The sequence below is a fragment of the Cynocephalus volans genome, chromosome 1 (genome assembly GCF_027409185.1).
Source record: "Cynocephalus volans isolate mCynVol1 chromosome 1, mCynVol1.pri, whole genome shotgun sequence".
NCBI lineage: Eukaryota > Metazoa > Chordata > Mammalia > Dermoptera > Cynocephalidae > Cynocephalus > Cynocephalus volans.
In genome coordinates this window covers 281,984,243-282,006,417 of record NC_084460.1, presented here as the reverse complement: position 1 = coordinate 282,006,417, position 22,175 = coordinate 281,984,243, and the positions used below count along the sequence as shown (strand labels likewise).

Below are 22,175 nucleotides of genomic sequence, written 5' to 3'. Positions count from 1 at the left end.
CCCACAAGGACCAGCTGGTTCCCAAAGACAGAGACTATAACTGGTACTAGGGTAGCTGGAAAAGCAGCTTGGAAGCCAGATTTGAGAACTACTGGAAATCAGGAAAGAAACAAGGGCTCTACATTTTTCCTGCCCTGAATGTCTCACCTATCCCAAAGGAAACCATTTTTTATTACCCTTCCCCCAAAACGAAAAGCTCATGAGTGTTCAGTTCTGAGCACGGCACTGAAGGGTGCTAACTCTGATGGTCAGCTTCTGATCCAGGGCTCTGCTTCTCAACAGCAGGCCTGCTACCTGACTTCATCCTGTCCATACTGCTGCAGACTCCTTCCGCTCTTCTCTGTGGAGTGCTGGCTCCTCCTGCCCACAGCTGAGCCTTCACTCCTTCCCACTGTTAGTAACTTGATCTGGTTTGCAGAGTGGATGCAATTGTTTGCCTCCCTTTCCTCCTTTCTGGGGCCCAACTCTGCCAAAGGTCACAGAAGAGAAGAAGGCAAAGCTGCTCTTTCTACGTCCCAGGAAGGAGGTTTATGGACAATTTGTTCAAAGATTCATCTTTCCCCAGGTCTCACACCAGGACAGGAGCCATCCCTGCATTCTCCCTAACACCTGTACTCACTTGGCACTGACCCCCAAGACCGCCTGCTGGCTGTGGAATACAGTGGCATCTCTGCCTGGTCGGCTCTTCTGAATGGACAAGCAGTTAGTTATCAGGGCTGAAGGTGTGGCAGGCAGTCCTGGGACCACTATGATACCAGTCTTCCTGTTTGGTTGTGACAGGTGGCCCAGGTCAAACTTCACTTCAGTTGTGCCCAGCTGCCAGCTCACCTCTTGGCCTCTATCACACTGCCTGTCTCTCAGAGTATTGGGCCTTGAAAGTAGCATGAAATTGGCTGGCTATCTCACACTCGAGGTCATCAAAGTGGTACCCACTGAGAAAGCACTCCTGGTCAGAGCAAGCAGGGAAAGGGAGAACTGTAGATGCCAGGATGGAGACAAAGTTTTGGAGGGGCAGCAAGAGCATGTGTGTCCCAGGGCACACACCCTTAGCTGTCAATCCCACCCTGTTCATATCTCAGTCCATTTCAGGATATGCCAAGGAGCTGCAGGGTAGAAGAAATGCTGCTGCCATTTCATTGCACAGCACTTGGACACCTCTAAGCAGAGGATCTATCTACAGGCTGACCACCGTTCCTTAGGCTCTGGGTGGTAGACACAGACCTAATACAGAAGTCAGGGGAGATATAAATGGCTTTGTATAAATGTCTGGTGTTTCTGTAACTGAAAACCCTTACCCACCATTCAGGTACTCAAGACACCTCTCTCATCCTTCCAAATAGCAGCAGAAACTAACTTGGTAGAAGAGGCCTCACATGCCAGGGGAAGGAGCTTGAAAACCTATGCATGCCACACTCACCAAAGGTCTCCCCACAAGGGTACTGGGTATTGGCAAACACACTGGCTATGAAGGGTGGGGGAGGATTATTAGTTCACTTCAAGACTTTTAATTCAACTGTCACAAAAGACATCAGATAAGCACCTATTACCTTATCTAGAGAACAGGAGTGCCTAAATTTCACCTGAAGGGGAACCAAGACCTGGCACCTTGCACACAGACTGAACTTTCTAGGTTCTAGCCCATGTTGCTCCCCTACAGGTAGAGCCACCCATGTGTACAGCTCTACTCATCACTTCCAGTCCTGGTAAAGATGATCTCCTCTCCATGCAAACCTCCTGCTGAGGAGCAGACCAGGAAAAAGAACACTTAGAAGGGTGGTTCCAGACCTATGTACTCAAGTAAATGTCCATAGGCAACTTACTCCATTTCTCCAGGAAGATCATGAGGACAAGATTAACCTCTCAACTCAGGATCAGAGAGAACAGTTTCTTGGTAAAAAGGTCGTCTTCTAGCTGCTGTGCTTTTCGTTGACAAAGATATAGAAACAAGGAAACCCATCCTGGCCCATTCAGTGGTGAAAACCTGTTATTTCTATCTTCAGCCTGTCTGGTGGCTACAGGCCCAGCCCTGCTAGCCTCAAACATAGCCACTATTTTCTTCCTGGAAAGCGGTCTGGCCCTACTTACGTGATTGTTTTCATTTCTTTTTTCTCGGCATCTGGGCGTGCACGGTTTAGCACCTTAAGGAAGTCAGATGTTTTTGCCCGCATACGTGTGTGAATATAGGCCTGGGAGCAAACACAACAGGTAATGAAACAGAGTCATGTTCTAGAAAAACAGCTTTGCTTTCATTAGGAGAAGTCATCAGGAAAGTTTGGCAACACACATGCTGGGATTGACACAGGCCATGCAGGGAAGCAGAAAGGTGAACAATTCTAAAAACATATTCATCTGTCTGCTATGGGGAGGGGAGGGGTGGAGAAAAGTGTAGAGATGAAAAAAGCCCATGATTTCTTAAAGTCTCTAGATCTATCTACTTAATAGTCATATCAACAGCCTGGGCTACAGGAATGATTTTTTTCTTACCAGCTCTGGTGGAAGGAAAGACCCAGAGCACAGGAGCTCAGATGCTGGCGCTCCCCTCACCTTTTTTTTTTTTTTGTTATAAAAAAGATCACCGGTAAGGGGATCTTAACCCTTGACTTGGTGTTGTCAGCACCACACTCTCCCAAGTGAGCAACAGGCCGGCCCACTCTCACCTTCGAGCATTTGATGTGGTAGTGCAGGTAGTCCCGGAATGTGTGGATCAGGTTGATGGTATTGTCTCGAGCACTGGCATTGGTATGGCGAGGGAACAGTACTGAGGGTAGGGGAACAAACAAGGCGTCAGGGTCAGGAAGAACAGCAGCTTTTAATCAACTTCATTCTCTCCCTGCTTAAGTGCACTCTACTTGTTTCAGTACTCCCAGGCTTTGTCGGGGTTTTTTTCCTTGAGACAAGGAAGGGATAAATAGCACAGCCAGGGGAAGTGCCAGTGAGCACAAATGCAGCAGCTCATGGTACAAAGACAGGGCTTGATCCTGGGCATTCATCCCAGGTCTGGATTCTGTGGCTGTGCATTCTGAAACCTATTCCCTGTCTGCCACACACCTATTAGCTCCTGTCTCTGCAGCTTGGCAGACTCTAGGGTTACACTAACTGCCTACCTGGGAAACAGTTTTCCTTAAGATACTAGAATTAAAAAAACAAAGCTGCCTGTCCTGGGTCCTTTGTGCTGAAGTACAGAGTCAGCCTTCAGAGAAACTAGATTCCAGAGAATATCCCATATTCACAATTTCTTGCTGTGAAAACCAAACACTACTGAACACTCTTGACAGGCCAGGTAGGAGGAGCTGCTTTGGCTGGGGCCGAGCTAAGTCCATCCTGTGGCACCAGCCATCTGAAGGCCTGTGCAGTTACGTTTGGTCCTAGGCACTGGAGCAGACCTGCACCCCCCTTTCCCTCAGGCTTTCTGGAATCCTCTATGTCTCCTGTACCTACTCTACTCAATGGCCTCACTATCAGCAAAAATCCTCCACTTTTGCTGAAATGAAAAGGAATGCCTCATAACAAAGAGTGAAATTCCTGTGCCTACTTCCTCTGGCCTGAAAAGAAACAAACACAAGGATACAAGATAACTGTATTTCAAAGAATCTAAGATATTTGTGGCTGTAAATTTACCATGACTTTATGTACCATAACGAGAGGAATGCTGCCAGTTAAACTGTGGCATGCCACAAACTGTAAGAGGCACTCCAACTTCAAAGATATTGATGTGGGGAAAAAAAAAAAAAGTATAGCTTAGATTTAATCAAATATAGTAAATCAAGTCATTTATCACCAATAAACAGGTACACCTTCAGCAATGGGGTGATCAAATAAAACTCCATAAAAGGAGACATTTTGATGGCATCAGATGCAGTGTGTGAATGAGCTGTTTTTCCAAACTGTCAGCTATAATAATCGGCCAGCTCACAAGGCTGAAGAATTGAAGGGAGGGAAGACTTGAATTTATTCAGTGGAAAGTGAATCATGGTTAGATTTCAGGCTTAATAAACAAAAAACCAAGGAATGCCAAATGACAGAGAACTCCCATCTAGCTGCTTAGCAATGCTTACGTGGCTGTATCACTAACTTTTGACATCAGAGGCTACCCCTTTTTTCCTTAAGATTTAAGAAAAACAGGTTAAAAAAGAAAAAGGAAATAATTATTGTACCAAAATAGCACTTGGCCTGCTCTATAATTAATGCTCTGTGACATGCCTCCTACAGTAACAGCAATGACAACAGGAACAACTTGGTATGCCTGCTATTGCCCACCTTAAAATGTTAACCAAGGTCTGTCCAGATTTAGGCATTCTGCACTGTGAATTCATTAAAGCTGCACGAGAATGGCAACTGCACCCTGCTCACCGAAAGTGATATAGCCAATGTTATCGCCCACAGCGGCATCTGTGTCTTTCAGCTCCAGAGGAGGTTCCCTGTGGCTAAAGAGGACCTGTGGGGCTGTGTGGCTGGCTCTGCGTCCTTCTTTGAACTCCTGCCAAGACAAAGCAAAAAGCAACCAGAAAAGAAGATGGTGTGAGATGAGTGGCAACTTATGCTATAGGGTTTGCCCTATGACCTGTGACCTTTGTAGCCCTCTGGACCATCAGGTGGCTAAAAGTGAACTATGGTAAACCTGAAATATTACAAGTGCTGGCTGCTGTCAGTGCTCTGCAGATTCAAAAGGGAGAGATTACAAAGTACTTAACAAGTCAGATCTTCAAATGTGATGAAAATCATTTTTAATTCTTTTCCCTTTCACTATTTTGGACCAACATAGATAATAAAGTTATATCTGAGACTAAACAGACAAATTGCAAAGCATTGGTTAAATTTAAGATAAGCACTGCTGCCGCTTATTTTCTTTTGATTTAAGGAGAAAAGAGGTTATATTCTCCAGGAAATCTTTAAAATTTCAGGGTGTATGGCACCCAAGCTTAGCTGAAGTTTGAACTCCTTCTACCTGTACATGTGAAGACCTTCATGAGTTAACCAATTTTTCATTGATCCCCTTACCCCAACCTCCACTTTTTCCAGTTTCATGAATACCACACTTTCTCTGGGCTCTAGGCCTTTGGATGAGTCTTGTTTCACTAGTCTTGTTTTACTGAGAAATGTTAGATCCCGTTACTGTTTAGAATTCATCAATAAAACTCTAGAAGAAACTGAAGCCTTGTTTGGGGGCAGAAGACAATGCAGTTGAAGAAGCTGAGTTGTCGTAGTGTTCATAAAGAAAGGAGATCACGTGCCACGAGAAATCTAATTTTTAATTCTGGTTCCTGAATGGCCCTGGATACCATCACTCTGTTATAAAAGCTCATCAAAAATATATCTATCCTCATCAAACTACAGAAAAATGACTGAGGATGTAAAAACCAGATCATTCGTTCCATGTTCTAGTCTGCAAACCTCAGTCTTTTTATTCATATGAAAAGAGATAAGTGATATAAGGCATCCTTCTCTCAATCCAGACCTGCAAGAACAGAACTAGATTTTCCAGCAATGCCAGTAACACAGGATGATTCAAATTCATCAAGAGGGTCTTCCAAGATAATGGCAGAAGGATGGAACTAAGGGATTTCCAAGGTCTGTTAGTTTTAGAAGTTGTGAAAGCATGTTTACAAAGCTGTTTGATCTGCAATGCTCTTCTACTGCTTCTCAAATATCACCTCCTCCATAATACCATTGCCAATAGCCTGGAGCAGGTGGCTGCTCTCTTGCTGGAGTTACCATGTCTTTCCTACAAACCCTACTGTGACACTTTACTGTTTATTAATGCATCTGGATTCTCTACCAGGTTATGAGTCCCTCAGGCCAAAGATACTGCTTTATTCTTCTTTGTATCTATTCTTCTGTCCTTCAAAGAGGCTGTCTAGCAAATGGCTTGCTGAGTGAAAGAAAGCACTTCTACCCTAGCTGATGTAGTATCATCACACTGTAAAGGAAGGAGTAGGTACATCTCCATTTGTAGCTAGGAAGAATACACATGGATCAGCTAGCCCTCAGCAAATTAGTGGCAAAGGAAAGGTAATGACTGGGGAGTCCCAATGCCCAGTCTGGGATCTCACCTGTTTTACATACTGCCTCTCCAGTTAGCACTGCTGGGCTTCTGATGGTTGGTGGAAAAGAAATGGCCATAAGATGGGTTAGGTTAACTCCCTTCCAATCACATTTTGTTCCCCAAAGGAAAAATATTTGGGGTTAGGAAGGGAAGGAGTCAAGATCATCCCAAATGGAAATTCTTAAAGCAAAGCTTCTAAAATTGCTATTCTCTAGAAAATATTTTTCATTCTCCTAAGGGATTAGGAAATTTTCTAACTTCTATTGGTTTTACTCTTTAGTCTTAGGGGACCAAACAGAACAGATAATAACTGCAATTTCTTGTGTTCACTAAGTGTCTCTAAGGCTCCCATCACAAGCACATGTGGTGTTCACAACCAGATGGGGTATTTGTCAACCTGTGGTGACTTATCAGCATTTCATCAGTTCTGCATATGGGAAATAATACATTTAAAACTTAGTCAACAATATGCTTCTGGTTTGCAATTATCCTTTACATAAATTGATGTCTTTGCTTCTCCTTCATTCTCTCTCTTAAATAACACTAAAAACAGATAAACAAATCCAAACAGCCCTCCATTTTCATTACTGTTTTGTTACGTGTAAACTAGCAACACTGCCTCTTTTTTCTCCCTCTGGGTAGGATGTCTTTTGAACATGATACTATTTCTCTCTTCCATCAAAGTATAATTTATCATAGGAAGTTCAGAATAAATCCAAGTATATATAAGAATTTATTCTATGATAAAGGTAGCATCTTCAACCAGGAATGTAAACATGAACTTTATAAGAACACTAGGAAAATAACACAGGTAAATTTCTTTATAACCTTGGAGTAGGGAAGGGCTTTTTAACTATGACTCAAAATCTAGAAGCCATAAAAGAGATTGATCGATTTGATTATGTACCAATAAACTTCTGCATGGGAAAACCCCCCCACAAAACAGTCTAATAACAAACTGGAAAAGATATTTGCAACTCTTATCACAGATGAAGGGCTAATCTCTCTAGTATATAAAGAAATTGAGAGATCAATGACCCAACAGAAAAATGGGTAAAAGACACAGAGACATTTCACAGGAAAAGAAAAACAAATGGACTTTAACATAAGAAAAGATGTTTTGACTTCACTCATAAAAGGATGTAGATACCATTCTTAACCTCGAGATCAGCAGAAACTGAAGAGTTTGACATCACAATTGGGCACTCTCAGCCATTATTGGTGGGAGAGAAAAGGGTACAACCCCTATGGAGAAGAGTTTGGCAACATCTGCCAAAATTATTGACTTTGACTCAGTGTTCCCAGTTTGGGAAAATATCTTATAGATATAACCACACATGTAAACAGGTAGAAAGAGTCCTCAAAATAACATCTTCACAACTAAGAGGCAGACTGCTTGTGTCTTATTTCTGAACAGATAACTTCCTCCAGTGCCCAGCTAGCATACCTACAAAGATAATACACCAATGCTGAGCAGTATGGCACCCATGTGAATGGGGGAATGGAAACTCCCTTTTTCTTAAAGGCAGCATAAGCATCCCTTAGTCTACCTGCCAAATGACAAAAGCAGGACTTGTGTCCTGACCAGGTTGGATGTGCATGCTGGCAGGAGAAAGCCCACAAAGGACCACAGCAAGCAGATTCATGACCATAAGAACTTCAAACAGTATTCCCAGGTCACAACTTTCTATGTTAGAAATTCACTGTTCTCTTTTCTACTAGAAATTAAAAATTTTAGGCCTAGGAAAAAAGTTCGAACAATTTATTTTGGGGGAAAGTCTAGCAAAAGTCTGGCTTTTATGGTCATAACCAACAAATTACCCCAGCCTCTGCACTTGCAAAAGGTGGCCGGGCAGATGGCTTCCTGAGCCCAGTGTCTTCACATTCCTAGACACCAAATGGCCTGCACGGTGCCAGGCCAGTCACTAACTAGAGATACTGTTAGTGCAAAAATGCCAAAGAGGCTTTGTTTTCAAAGAATACACAAAATTCTCCCAAGGAACAAATCTCCAGCGGACTCTCCCAGATAGACACTGTTTAAAGTATAAAAATAAGTTAAAATGTTTCCTGGAATAAAATGGAACAAGACTGGTAAAAAAAAGTCCCAGCCAAATCTAAATATATGCTTTATAGCTTTTTTTTTTTTTTTTTTTTGGCAGCTGGCCAGGACGGAGATCTGAATATGCTTCACAGCTTTTAAAATTAGTTTGTTAGTCTGGATTTAGCTCAATTTCTGAGCTACTGCAATTAACTCCCCTGTCATTTCTACATAAAAACACATAAAATGCCTGTCTAGAGGCTTACTTTTAGGACTCAAGAGATATAAGAGATATGCCTATGTGTGTGTTTGTGTGTGTGTATGCTTTCATAAAGTTATGTACTCTCAATTTTTCAGCATAGGGATCCACAAACTAGAATTTCTGATTAAACTAGCCAAAACTAGACAAAAGTCACTAGAAATGGATCAAGTTGAGGATATCACTTCTGAAGATTTTCCTAGCCACTTGGAAGGCTACACATAAAGTATTTCACTATATTAAGCACGGCTGTTTTTCAACTCTATTTGGCAAAAAAAATTCTTTCTCAGAATCTTAAAATCTCATCACCCTGCCAAGGAACAGAATGAATGTGCTAAAATTTTTAAACAATTTAATCACTGTACAAGATTTTGAATGCTGAGCCATCTCAGAAGAAACCAGCCTGGATACCACTTGACGAATGAACTCTTAGTCCTATAGCCAGCAAGTGGCTAAAAGACAACATGGCAAAGCCACAATGGGTATATAATGACCTGAGTCCAATTGTACTGAAAATTCAATTACAAAATGTACTGCTAAGCCCCATTACTCTTCTTAGTAGATGAGCTTCTTCTGAGGAAGGCACTCTGTGGTGACTCATTCAGACTCAGGCCCACTCTCTCCTCTGTCAGTTCAACTCCACCTATTAATGTATTATCTGCTACTTAAGAATTTGCTATAGACTGTATTCTGAAAAGACCTTAAGACTAAACCAAGCCAAGAGCAGACCTTGCTAGAAATACAAGGGAACACAAGAGGGTAGAAAACATGACCTAGCTTTACATCAAAGACCCCATGGTAGGAAAATACTTAATATAGTCATATCTAGTACGTTTAATATCCAATTCACTCTCTAGTCCTTTCCTGCAAAAGGCTAGAATCACTAAGAAAAAATGTAACATTAAACACACACACACACACACACACACACACACACACACACACACACACACACACACACACACACACACACACACACACACACACACACACACACACACACACACACACACACACACACACACACACACACACACACACACACACGGTTGTTTAATGAAATCTTCAACAAGCTCCAACATCAATAAAGCTGCTAGTTCTCTTTTCTATACTATGGTGTGTTTTGGTGCAAAAGTATAAATCATTGCCATGGATCCCCCCAAGATGTCCACTCCATACCTGCATGAACACCTTTCCAATGACCACATCATCGTCATCCTTAAACACTGTGCTGAAGACTACTGTGACTCTGTCCTTTTTAGACTCAACATACCTGAGGGGAACAAAACCCATGAGAGTAAGTACAGAATCAGAATGCAGTTTTGTTAATTACTTGATCTATAAGCGAAGTAGAAGGCTAGCCATAAATCTCTTAATTCATAAAACAAAGGTGTGCCAAGTGAGACTAGGTGTTTATGGCCAACAAAGTGCAATAAATGCATGCCCTAAGAAAGGCACGAGATGGAAATTAGCAAAAGTACATTTCGTTTACTGGTATAAATGGCAAGACATGTAATCCAGAGTTGGTGATTCTCAGAACTCCACTTTTAAAAATGTAATATCTTTATATACTATGAGACTCATAGGATGTAGATAATCTAAGAATTTTAATAACACAGAACTTATGGTTACCCTCTGCCTCCGGATTAGTGGTGCCTTTTAAAGGAAAGCATTAGATTCTCTTTCCATCTTTTGTCAATTGTTGATGTCTGGAACTAGGAGAGAGAAGTAGCTGATTTTTCCCCCCATCATCTACATCCTGGTTTAAGGAATTTTACGAGAAAAACCTTACCACAGGGGGATTCACACAATGAAGTTTAAGTTTGACTGAGCCACATTTCTTTCAGTAGTGCTATCCTGGTGTGACAAATTCTATACTCACATGGTCTCATCATCCCTATAATGGATAACTGCCCTGTTCTCTCCTTCCTTGCCCTCTTCTTGGAATTGAAAGTACTTCTCAAACACAGAGGCAAAACAATTTCGCTTCAACATGCCAGCCTGATGTACAATGGAATCCTTGGATGCAGGCAGATTTTCAAGGTCATATAGCAAAGAGACATTGTATCCTAGAGGGGTAAAATAACATCCACAGTTATATATTTTTTTAAAAAAAGCTTCCTGATCTCTCCCAAGTAACAGAATAATGGCAATTTTTAAAAAACGCTTCAGGTTTTAATGACATTTTACTTTGTCCCAGTGTCTGTACTTTTAACCCAGGTAGAATGTTGCCCATTTCCATCTACATCATAGTGCAAAATGAGGAGAAATAAAATCTCAATTCTTGTAAATTCCTTGTAAATACATATACAGCTAATTAACAAGTGCTAAGCAAAAATTTGAACCAATATCAAGATCACTGTTTACAAATATAGAATGGGAAGAAGTCATAACGTGGGAACTATGATTAGGAATCTAGCGATCCAGAGACAGTTGTGAAGGGGAAGTTGTGAAGTTGTATAGGACATCTCATATTTTTCTCTGACGGTTTAACATGTCAAGTGTCAACACGGTCAGCTTTCTGATAATAAAGTATACACCCTTACATACCATTGCAAACCCTTTGTGAGAGGAGGTAGGGTAAAAAACCCTAAATATCTGCTTGCATATATACCTCTCGAATAGCTTTTATTTGTATACACTGTAAATTTTCAAAATTTTTTTTTCACATTTTACTTCATTTGATTTCCATAACAATTCTTTGAAGTAGGCAGGCCAGTTAAGTTATTCTCATTTTACAGAGGGAAAAAGAGGTTCAAAGAAGCAAAGTGATTTGCCAAATGAACACAGAATGATATACAGGTACAGGCCACTCTACTTTGAGTTGAACGGAACTCAAATCCAGGGTCCAAATCCTGGCCTGGTCACTTTGTGCCAAAAAGCCTACAGATGTTTTTGCAAGAATTTGAACATCACTGAGGGTCATTTCACATTCTAGGCAACTGATGAGAATAATTTTACCAGAACTGTATGGATTTCACACTTTTGAATATCTCAAACCTTTATCCTACATCACTATTTTATTTTTTCCCAAGAGCATTCCTGAAGTCTGTGTTTTTGGTTGATCTATCCTCTTTGAGAGCACGGGCTGTCTACATCTTTGCTGTAGATAACACTTAGCACATTTTTGGCACTCCAATATTAAATGACATCAAGCACCATTCCATTTTAGGTACCTGAAAACCAGAGAAGCAAATAGACTACAAGAAGATTAGATAAAAAAAGAAAATATTTACAGCTGAGGTCTGCTAGTTTTAAGAAGCCAAATAAAGCAAGCGAAACAAAACTATAGCTAGAGTCTGACTTTAAGTAAGGTTTCTGATAAAATGAATAGAACATACTGATGATGAAAAGCAAAAATCTAACACAGCCTGCTGAGTTTTCCAAACCTGCCTACATAAACGAAGAGGAGGAGAGACACTACTTTCACAAACTTTTATACTGTTCACTTGTTTAAACACAGGGTTTGCAATCTGGCAATGTCTCTGGTACAAGGTGGAAGAAGAGAAGGCCCACGGACAGAAATGTAAGTTCGCCATGTCAGGATCTCAGCTGTGACAAGCATGCCAAGAGTTCCAGCATGACTCTTCCATCCTAGATCTGTTTCTTTCTTTAAGTCTCACTCTTTCTTAAACTCCTTGATTCCTCTTAAAGCCTCCAGTGTTACTTGTCTTGATTTTTATTTCTGTGATACATTTGTTCTATCAATTTGGGGATTAACATATTTCAGTATTCTTTATGGACTGTCAAAGTTCCCACCCACAAATATTCCCAGTAAAAGTTGCATTCCAAAGGCACCTTTCTTTATTAGATACTTTGTTTCCAAAAGCAGAACTATAGGAGACACTAACTATTCTACTGGAGGTGGTGGGGAAGAAATAAGATAGCAAAAGTAACTGCTGTTAAGAGAGTGAGACACAGACCTTCCTTCTTAGAACAGTTTGCTAACTGAGGTACCACAGAAACAATATTTGAGTGACAAATATGTTCAGATGGTCTTAATACCTGCTTCTCACTTTGGGACCCTCTAAGTGCTTCAGAATTTGAGACATACCACTGAATCAGATGGGTGAAAATGCTGTTCAGTCTTTCTCTTCTTTTTTGGCAATTGGCTGGTATGGGGATCTGAACCCTTGACCTTGGTGTTATATCACCACACTCTAACAAACTAAGCAAACCAGCCAGCCCTTGTTCAGTCTTTCCACTTCAAACCTCCTTTAAAGCAGTATGAAACATAGTTGTTCTAATCAAGGATAGGATGGTGTCTTTCAGTTCCCATGGCCATGAATGCAGAGATCGACTACTAGAAAAATGGATTAAGGGGAGGACTGACATTTTTGTTACTTGAAAATATGAGAATACTGTTGTGAATATTCCTCCTCCTTCTCTAAATATACAGTGTACAGAAAAAGATGTTATTAGGGGTGGAGGGTGGGAATCAATGTTTGCTTGGTCTCCTCAAAGGCATTTTAATCACCACGAGCAAAACAAAGGTGGCCCTATGGCTCAATGATTAAGGAAGAGTCACTTGGCCCCATCAAGTAAATGTTAAAAATGACGTATATCAATTCCACACACCCCACTGTGTAACCACACTGGACAAAGCAAAGTGTCTTAAAAGCCATTTTTACAGAGGAAGTTGAGTTGGGAACTGGGCTCATGCAGAATTATTTAACTAAATAAATAATAGTTAAATAAAGTCCTTTGGCTAAAAAAAGCATAATATAAACAGAACACGTCTTTTCCCACGTCATTCCATGGCTGCTCACATTACTACATACCTGATTCTGGATTTACCAAGAAGCTCCCATACACCCTCTTTAATAACTAGAAAATAAAAAACAATAAAGTATGTTAACCCAAAGGTCATGATAATTTCATTATTTTTAAAGCACTATACTTGCCAAGCTCTTCCTAAGCCAGCGTTCTTCTTAACTTTCATTTGGTGGGTGGGAAACTAGACACAGAGATAGAAGCAGATTTATCTGAATCACTGAACAGGTCATTCATAGAACTGAGATTAGAATCCAAAAGGTTAGTTTAGGATCTGTCTTTCAATCAAAGCTCATCTTTTATTCTTTTAGGACTTGATCACACCATTTACATGTTCGCTATTCTCCTCCAGATCCTATACCTTACACTTAATCATCTTTTGTTTTCAGGAGAGCAGAAGGATGCCAAACTAAAGAGAGAATGGATCATGTTAGTGATCAACTAAACACAGGCCATGCCATTAACTGAAGAGATAAAAACGGGATTGTTCAGAACTGATTCTGGTAGCCTGCTAATCCTGTATGCTTTAAAATTACTTAGCTCATTACCAGCTTTTAAGGCAAAGGACAATGGATAATGGAATCTTAGCCAGCTATTAATACTGGTGGGTCCACAGAAGGTTGTACACTATAATACAGGTCTTTCCCTCAAAACCAATACAAATCAAAAGCAGTTTTGAAGTAAATGACAAAATGAGAGCCCCTTTTACACCTTCCTATGCTTTCTCTGCCAGTGTGACTGCTTCACCTGGTAGAAACTGCTCCTAGACTGACATGGTTTAATAAACACTTTTTATTTTGGAAGTAATAGTTCTGATTTAAACGTTTTATGGAACATACTAAGTAGTAGAAAGGCAGGTAATTGGAGATGGAAACAAAGGAAATATTAAACAATCTAATTATTAACAATCTAATAAGTTTTTTGGTGCTTAGTAGTTTTCATATGTTTAAGAGGCAGAACACAAACATGACTTATTACTAACCCTCACTGAAAACTTATAATTAGGGAGGAAAGGTATCATCACTATTCCACAAGAAGGTAAAACTGAGACCAATATACTAAAACTCAGTAGTATGACAGGCCGCAGGGTTTTGTCAATAGACATCTAGACAATTTCTAACACTCTCTCACCACGAACACACTAACAATCCTTTAATATTTTCTAGGATACCAAAAAACAAGACAACAAAACCAAAAATCCCTAAAACATACAAAACAAAACACAATTAAAAAAAACCCAGGGTACTTAATCTATGACCGAATTTTACGTTACCAAATTAAAAATAAGCAAAATTTTAAGTTACCAAATTAAAAGTAAGCAAAAGCACAAACTTTTGTTTTAATTATAAGTCATATATGCTTGTTTAAAAGTATTTCATTAGCCACAGAAAAGCACTGTGAACACAGATAGTGCTGGAGTTGAGCTCCACATGAGCAGGTCCTTTACTTTATTCACTGTTATGTTCTCAGTGCTCAGAGCAACACCTGCATACAGGGGCATGTAATAAATACCTAAAGGAATATCAAATATTTTTCTTCTCATCTATTTGAAAAAGTTATCAAATGGTGAGGTTCCCCACCCATTTTTAAATATTCTTTGGAAACACCTTAAGGAATGGCCTGCTGCAAATAGTCCATAGAACCATAATTTCTTAGTATTCTACATATTTATTTGACCATTTTCCTACAACTGGAAGAAATCCCTAATCCTCAAAACTTGGATAGTAGAGTGGACCTCAAAGCATGAATCAATGATCACAGCTGTTTACATAAAGGCAAAAGATAAGTAATGCCACTTGTAGTTCCTGTTTGGTGATCATACAGCCACTGTGAAGTATCTTTTACAGAAGAGGAACGGAAGGTTGGGGTTCGAGGTCATAGAGTTTATTGGTGGCACAGAGAGATTTGATCTTCAGGTGTTCCATATACTACTTCTCCTAAAGAGTTTGGGGGGAAAAAAGTAACATGTATATTTCACAAGAATTTTAACCAGCATGCTACCTTTGAGCTGCAATTCTATACTGTGTGTATTATTGGTACTTGAAGGGGAAATCAGATGTGGGAGAAACCACAGTTTCTAAGATTCAGTTTAATTCCAAGCTTACTAAGTTAATATTCTGAGACCTAAGAGGTACTTAATGCCAAATTTCTATCAAGTTCAACTCCTTTGCTCCCTCCCCTTTGCAAAACCAGGCAACGCTTCCCTGTTACTTCACTTTCACTTTTAACCATGATTTAATTTGTGCCCCCTCTCCCAACCTGCCACCAGGAGACAGGTGGAGGCAATCTATCACTTATCACCATTAGACCTTCCCACCCTAGCAGCAGAGGCATTCTGCCTTTAAAAACAGCTTGTGACAATGTAATAAGCTTCCTGTGGTTATTACAGGCTGGTCACTGTTTAACCAACCCAGGGAGCCATTTACTGTGTACTCTGCTCCAATACTGTGAATGTTACTCACTCCACCCACTTTAGTGGGTGGGGCTGGTTCTTTGACCCTTGTGTTAGGTACAAGAATAGCATGTGTTCTGGAGTTCCTTTGTAAGAAAAGCACAGAATGGAAAATGAGATTTAAGAAATTTAGCTTAATACTTCCTTTCCCTTCCAAGATTATTGCTGCATCCAGATCTTTCAAGAGAGAGGACTGTCTAGGGAGAATGATTACACAATTTTTTAGTTGTCTGTTCAAATGTCTAACACTTCTTTTCAGGTATTATAGCTAACCTAAAGCAGGGCTGCCTAAACAACCACTTATTTCCTCTTGCTCTTTATCTGCTAAAGAAGAGAGTTAGCTATTATCTTTTATATAATAATCCTTCATAAGCTTTATAAAAGGATTATTTCCTCTTTCTGAAGCTTTTCTTTTTCTAGTAAAATAACCCTGAATCCAAATTCTCTAAATGTTTCTTCTTTCCTTAAACTTATGGGACAAATTACATGCATCTGAATAACTAAGGGAAGTGACTACCTATGACTCTTGGTATTGTTTGGTTAAGATCAACTTCAGTTTTTATACAAAAAAATTAGCAAGCTTTTGAGCATATTCCTTTACAAATAGCCTCATTACATAAATTTTAAATAATTAAAAAGCTACTACTCTTTTCAGAAAGAAAACAGAAATGGTTGTCTCTTCATTCAGCAGATTAAGGAGAACTTTGTTAAAACTAAGATATTTGAAAACTGATTCAGGAACTGAGTCATACTTCCTGCTTTGAGATCCAACCACAACGTGCGCACACTGGTGTAATAGCATTTTCTTTCTTCCATAAATGGCTCTCCCCAGAGCAAATATAGTTCAACAGGAACCAAACCTGCTACTTTAGCTATTGAAAGAAGCCCGTGAACAAGGCATGGACATTGAGAGTTTAGCAAGGTCCGGACATCTCTTATTTCCCCTAAAGTAGTTATAAGGAAGAGATGTCTAAAGAGGCCAGCACCAAAAACCATTAAACTAAAAAATTTAAAAAATTTAAAGGGCAGCTAGTTACGCCTAAACTTCCAGAATGAGTAAGTAAGATTAAAAAATTTAAGCAAGCCAGAAGTAATACTTGTACAGTATACCCGCCTTGATAATGTTACAAAAAACAGATCAGAACCTGTCTCATTCTTCTTCTTCTTTTTTTTTTTTTTTTAAAAAAAAGATGACCGGTAAGGGGATCTTAACCCTTGACTTGGTGTTGTCAGCACCACGCTCTCCCAGTGAGCAAACCGGCCATCCCTATATGGGATCCGAACCCGTGGCCTTGGTGTTATCGGCACCACACTCTCCCGAGTGAGCCACGGGCCAGCCCCAGAACCTGTCTCATTCTTCTGACAGCTATTTTTGTACTAGTCAAGGAAATTCTTTGCTATGTTTTTGGAGAATTAAAGCTGTTTTTGTTTTCATTGCTCTACAAAATCCTGGTAGCATATATAAAAGCAAATAAAGGCAAATCCCTTTAAGATTTTGATAAGGTTATTAAGCTTTGGTTAGAGACATCTTTCTCTAAAAAGCAAGCAAGCAAAGAGCCAAATCCTCTCCTGAGAAACACACTTCTTTATATCACTATGGGATATTGAGTCAAGAGCCCCTGGTTAGGTGAGCATGCTGTCTAGCATGACTAGTGCCAGTGGAGGTGATTTAATGCTATGGATCTTCTATGAGTGAGAAGCTGCCAATAAAATGTGAGGAGAATACAAGAGTCCTAAAGAAAATGATGTGAAACTTACCTCATCAGCACCATGCGCCTGAAGTTCCTTGTAGAATTTCAAAGAAATACTGACCATCACCTTTGTTTTATCTCCATTAGGATTTGAAATATGATAGAGTACCCCATCAAAATCTGTGAGAAAAGCAAATAAGATTGCTTAATCTTACTGCAGACCACAAGGATGACCCCTTAGAAGAAGGCATATAAATAAAATGGCATTTATTTTAAATCCATGTGGGGAATCAGTAAAAACACTGGGATAGAACTGTTGAGTACCATCTCCTTGCTTTTTCCTAAAATAACAAAGCTATTCTTACCTTAATCACAGCTTGGTGCTAAAAGAATTTTTTAAAAAACTTTTATTGTGATGCATTTTAAACATTTAAAAAAGTAGAAAAAACCATACAACAAACTCCCATCTCCAATACACGGCTTCAACAATTACACACATGGTCAATCTTGTTTAATTTCAACACACCCCCTCCCAATGACTTATTTTTGAAGCAAATCCCAAACATCACATCATTTTATCCATAAATACTTCAGAATGTATCTTTAGATGGTAAAGAACAGAAGCCTTTTTTTTTTTTTTTTAATAAAAGATGACTGGTAAGGGATCTTAACCCTTGACTTGGTGTTGTCAGCACCACGCTCTGCCAAGTCAGCGAACCGGCCATCCCTATATAGGGATCTGAACCCGTGGCCTTGGTGTTATCGCACCATACTCTCCCAAGTGAGGCATGTGCCGGCCCTAGAAGACTATTTTTAAAAAACATAATCACAATATGTTTTTAAAAAACATAATCACTGGCATGCCTAAATTTTAAAAAACAATTTAATATAAAATGTCCATTTAAGTATTCAACAAATATTCTCTATTGTTTCAAAAAATTTTTAAACACCGTTGTCTTACAAGCCTCCCCTCTTTTTGGGTTCTATCTTCCTCAATATGCAGAGGACTGACTCAGCCTGTGTAATTCCCAAAACTAGGTGCTGAATGCCATCACTTTAGTGCCATCACTCTAGGGAGCTGGCATGAGAATCCCAGGAGGAGATCTGGCATTGCTAGTTAGTAGGAGGGGACCAGAATGGTGCCTGGCCTGTAAGTCATAGCACTTCACTATTTCAAAAATCTTCCAAGATCATCTAGCTGAGCACTCTCATTTTACAAAGGGTGGTAGTATAACTCCCCCAAACTCGTGCAGCAAGCGAGTACTATCAACACCTAATTCTTGACAGGGAATAGAAAGCAGCAATGTCTCTCTGTGACTTCATGAACAGGTCTCTAGCTCGTTCATGCTTCCCCACTAATCTAGTGCTAGGTAAACTGAGAAGATGGCTACTTGAAGACAATAATGTAGTGCTGGTTGGTTAGCTCACCTGGTTAGAGTATGGTGTTGATAACCTCCACCAAGGTCAAGGGTTCGGATCCCTATACCAGCTAGCTGCCACCCCCCACCCCGCCCAAAGATGATAATGTAATATTTTGAGGTAAAAATAACACCTTAATTTGTACCACAAAATTAAATCCAAACTTTTAAGATATCAGCAGGTAACTTTACATAGTTTACTAAACTCCAAAGTCAGTCATCAATGGATTAAATATATAAAATGCTCATTTAAGATAAAGACCTCGAAAAGACTTGACAGGGGACAGTACCCCCAAATGTTAATGTTTACTTTAGGAACTATTTTATTTTCTATTTTTTATATTGTGCCTTTTCTTAATAGGGTTGTGATAAAGACACTTACCTGCAAATGTTACTTCTACTGCTTCTGGTTTGTTTCTGTAAAACAAAAAAAAGAAGATAGCTGTATTGCTGCTTGCCTTCAAGGAAACCTGGAAAGGCTCCTGAGCTTTACTTAAGATCAGACCATTCTGTATAAATCTTAGGTTTATTGCTGATGAGAGTACACAATTTATTTTCTCATGCACCTCAGCCTTTGGACTTGCTTAAAGTAGAAGATAAAAAAAAGGAAGAAGGACAGCTATAGCTTTTCTTTTTCACCTTCTTTTGAATCTCTTGCCATGGCTGGTGCTTACTTTCAATTCTCAGTTCCCTAAGAACATGATATACACGTTTGTATATGTGAACCACAAAATACCATTTTTTGGTCAATGTCTCCCCCACCAGACAGTGGTGATGGCTGTAATATACTACATTCAGCAGGAAAATGACTAAGTATAATGTAGAATGGTTTTAATTTGTTTAAAGTGAAAGGATAATTTCAGGCAATAAAATAAAACACCAAATTCTATTTCATTTCGAAGACCATCTGTAAGTCTTCCTACACATCTTCCTCTCTTCCTTTACCCCACCTCCTTTCATGAAGCCCTCTTTGGTTCTACTCTAGTTTGGTTTTGTTTTTAAATTCCAGCTTTGTAGTCTCATATAGCACAAAATAACACTGAAATCACTGAGGAGGAAAGTCAAGACACCTGTTTTCCAACTTTAGCTTTTTCATCAGGCTCATGTTTTGGGACAAATTAACACCTTCATGCTTTTTCTCACCTACTCATCTATAAAATGGGAGATAAAAATCCTCCTACCTATCTCATAGAACTGCTACACATAAAACAAGAACAGACCTGAAAGAACTTATCCTGGAAGGCAATGACTTCTGTGAGATCCCCAGCTTAGCCTGATACATTTATTTCTATCTGACAAATGCTGTTGAGTTATTACCGAGAAAGCATGACATACATCCTACCTATAAAAAGTAATGTTCAATTAACCCCTAGTGAAAAGATACTTTATATCTTTCCCTCTTTCTTCTCAAAGCCAATAGTAGGAAACAAATGAAGATTCTACTGCTTTATCACCTAGCTACCTATAACTCAAACGATTCCACTTTGTTTTATGGGCTAGCAGACAAGATGCACACATTTTCAGGTTTTTTTTTTTTTGCCTAATTTCCTCAAGACCTCTCAATTAAATACATATCTTTTACTCTATCTCTGCTCTCTCACCTGTGAATGGAATCAAGACTGAGTTGCCCTCCACGATTGCTGGGAAATAATGGAATATCTAACATGGTTTATGGCTTTTAAAAGCTGATTCAGAGACTAAAGGAAACTGGCTCTCATTAAGCACGTTAGCCTTGTTGAAAACCCTCCTGTACAAATCACATCCAAAGTGCCACCCTGCTTCTTTAAAGCCATCTGTATGTGACTTGGGAAAAACATATTCGGTGTCTCTAAAAATGAAAGTGACGGCGGGGGTTATGAAGAAGCGAGTTCAGAATATGAGAAAAGAACTGGATGAAAACTTGTATTGTTTCTGAGCTTTCATTTTGAAACTGTGGCCAGCAACCAACAACCATTCCTTATCTCTAGAAAACAAAAGCAAAGAACAAAAAAATGAAATCTACGGCCCACCTGAATGAAATATTAAGAGAACGCTCACTGGGAGGAAGCACAGGACCATATGAGGGTACTTTAAAAAGCTCGTGGAAAAATGGAATTAAAAGATAATATGAATCTTTCCATAAACTTTTTGAAGTGCTCTTATTTTCCTGGGTATTGTGCTGAAGAGTCAGGGAGTTTACAAAAGTCCATACTGCATCACTTAGCTTTTTTTAAAAAACTTTAGGCTTTAACTCAATGAAGGGCTGAGTTCCTCACTCTCCTGCTTCATCAACAGATCTGTGAAAAATCAACTATGTATAAATAAATAAACTTATTCCAAATTATAAACATTTTGGCTTTCTGAAATTTTAAATTCCTCTAGGCATAAAATACTCTGAGCACAGATCTCCAGTGTGAGAAGTCGCTGATTGATCCTAAGTGGTTTGCTGCCTAAGGAATATTTGTCAAATCACTTCCATTAATATTTTAGTTTACTGTTTATGACTGCACAAAAGGTTGTAGAGGAGAAAGCCTGCTGAGGAGGGCATTAGGCCAAAGGAGACTTCACATGAAGTCATCCCGGAGTTGGAGGTCCAAGAATTCCATGTCCCACCAAGGAGACTGCTGAATGTGAAATATACCATGACAGGATTGTTTCTCAATTCCAAGACCAGGTGTTTGTTATTTTACTTTTGTAGTTTAAGATTATGGAGACAGAGGAGTAAGACTGGTCAGAGGGAAAGTGTACCACTTAACAGGCCCAAGAAATAAACGGTTAAGATGTTTATTGTTCTACCATCTGCTAAAGTTTCAGATGCTGGGGGTGAATTTAATTACAGAAAAAGCAAGTCCTTCAGAGTTGACTGTTCAATTCAAATTCTGTCACTTACTGGCTATGTGACCACAGGCAATGTTACTCAAATGTTGCTGAACCTTGGGTTCCTCTTCTATAAAATGGGGAAAAAACACTCACTTCACAAGGTTGAAGAATAATTGAGATGACATTTAAAGCTTCCTAACCAGTGTCTTGTAACTAAGTTACAGATATGCTGAGATAATGATCCCCATAGCCCTTAGGGTAGCCAGTGGCAGGATCTTTAGGCTAGACCATTTACCCAAATATGCCATAAAAATACGATCATAGGGCCAGCCCATGGCTCACTCGGGAGAGTGTGGTGCTGATAACAACAAGGCCACGGGTTCGGATCCCTATATAGGGATGGCTGGTTAGCTCACTGGGTGAGCGTGGTGCTGACAACACCAAGTCAAGGGTTAAGATCCCCTTACGGGTCATCTTTAAAAAAAAAAACAAAACAAAAAAAACCAATCATGTTTTGTATGATAAACAAGGTCAGGAATCACAGTGAGGGATGCCTAGCACAGTGCTTCATACATATTAATTACTCAATGTCTACTCCCTCCCCAACCATCAAGAGCCTTAGTTTTCTCACCTGTAAATGGGAGCTACTACTGTCACACAGGCATATTGTAAAATTAAACAAAACTGTGTTCAAGTGTATAG

At 39.6% G+C, this 22,175-nt stretch overlaps 1 protein-coding gene across 1 annotated transcript in view; it reads right to left on the bottom strand.

Moving 5' to 3' along the window:
* ARPC2 (actin related protein 2/3 complex subunit 2) overlaps positions 1–22,175 on the bottom strand; it is a 28,526-nt gene that overhangs the window by 1,034 nt on the left and 5,317 nt on the right. The window contains exons 3-10 of the mRNA XM_063101061.1: positions 19,057–19,091; positions 17,324–17,436; positions 13,122–13,167; positions 10,223–10,409; positions 9,520–9,613; positions 4,351–4,477; positions 2,658–2,758; positions 2,086–2,186 (exon numbers count right to left, since the gene is read on the bottom strand). Coding sequence (XP_062957131.1) covers positions 2,086–2,186; positions 2,658–2,758; positions 4,351–4,477; positions 9,520–9,613; positions 10,223–10,409; positions 13,122–13,167; positions 17,324–17,436; positions 19,057–19,091 — 804 coding nt within the window. The remainder of the gene's footprint in view (positions 1–2,085; positions 2,187–2,657; positions 2,759–4,350; positions 4,478–9,519; positions 9,614–10,222; positions 10,410–13,121; positions 13,168–17,323; positions 17,437–19,056; positions 19,092–22,175) is intronic.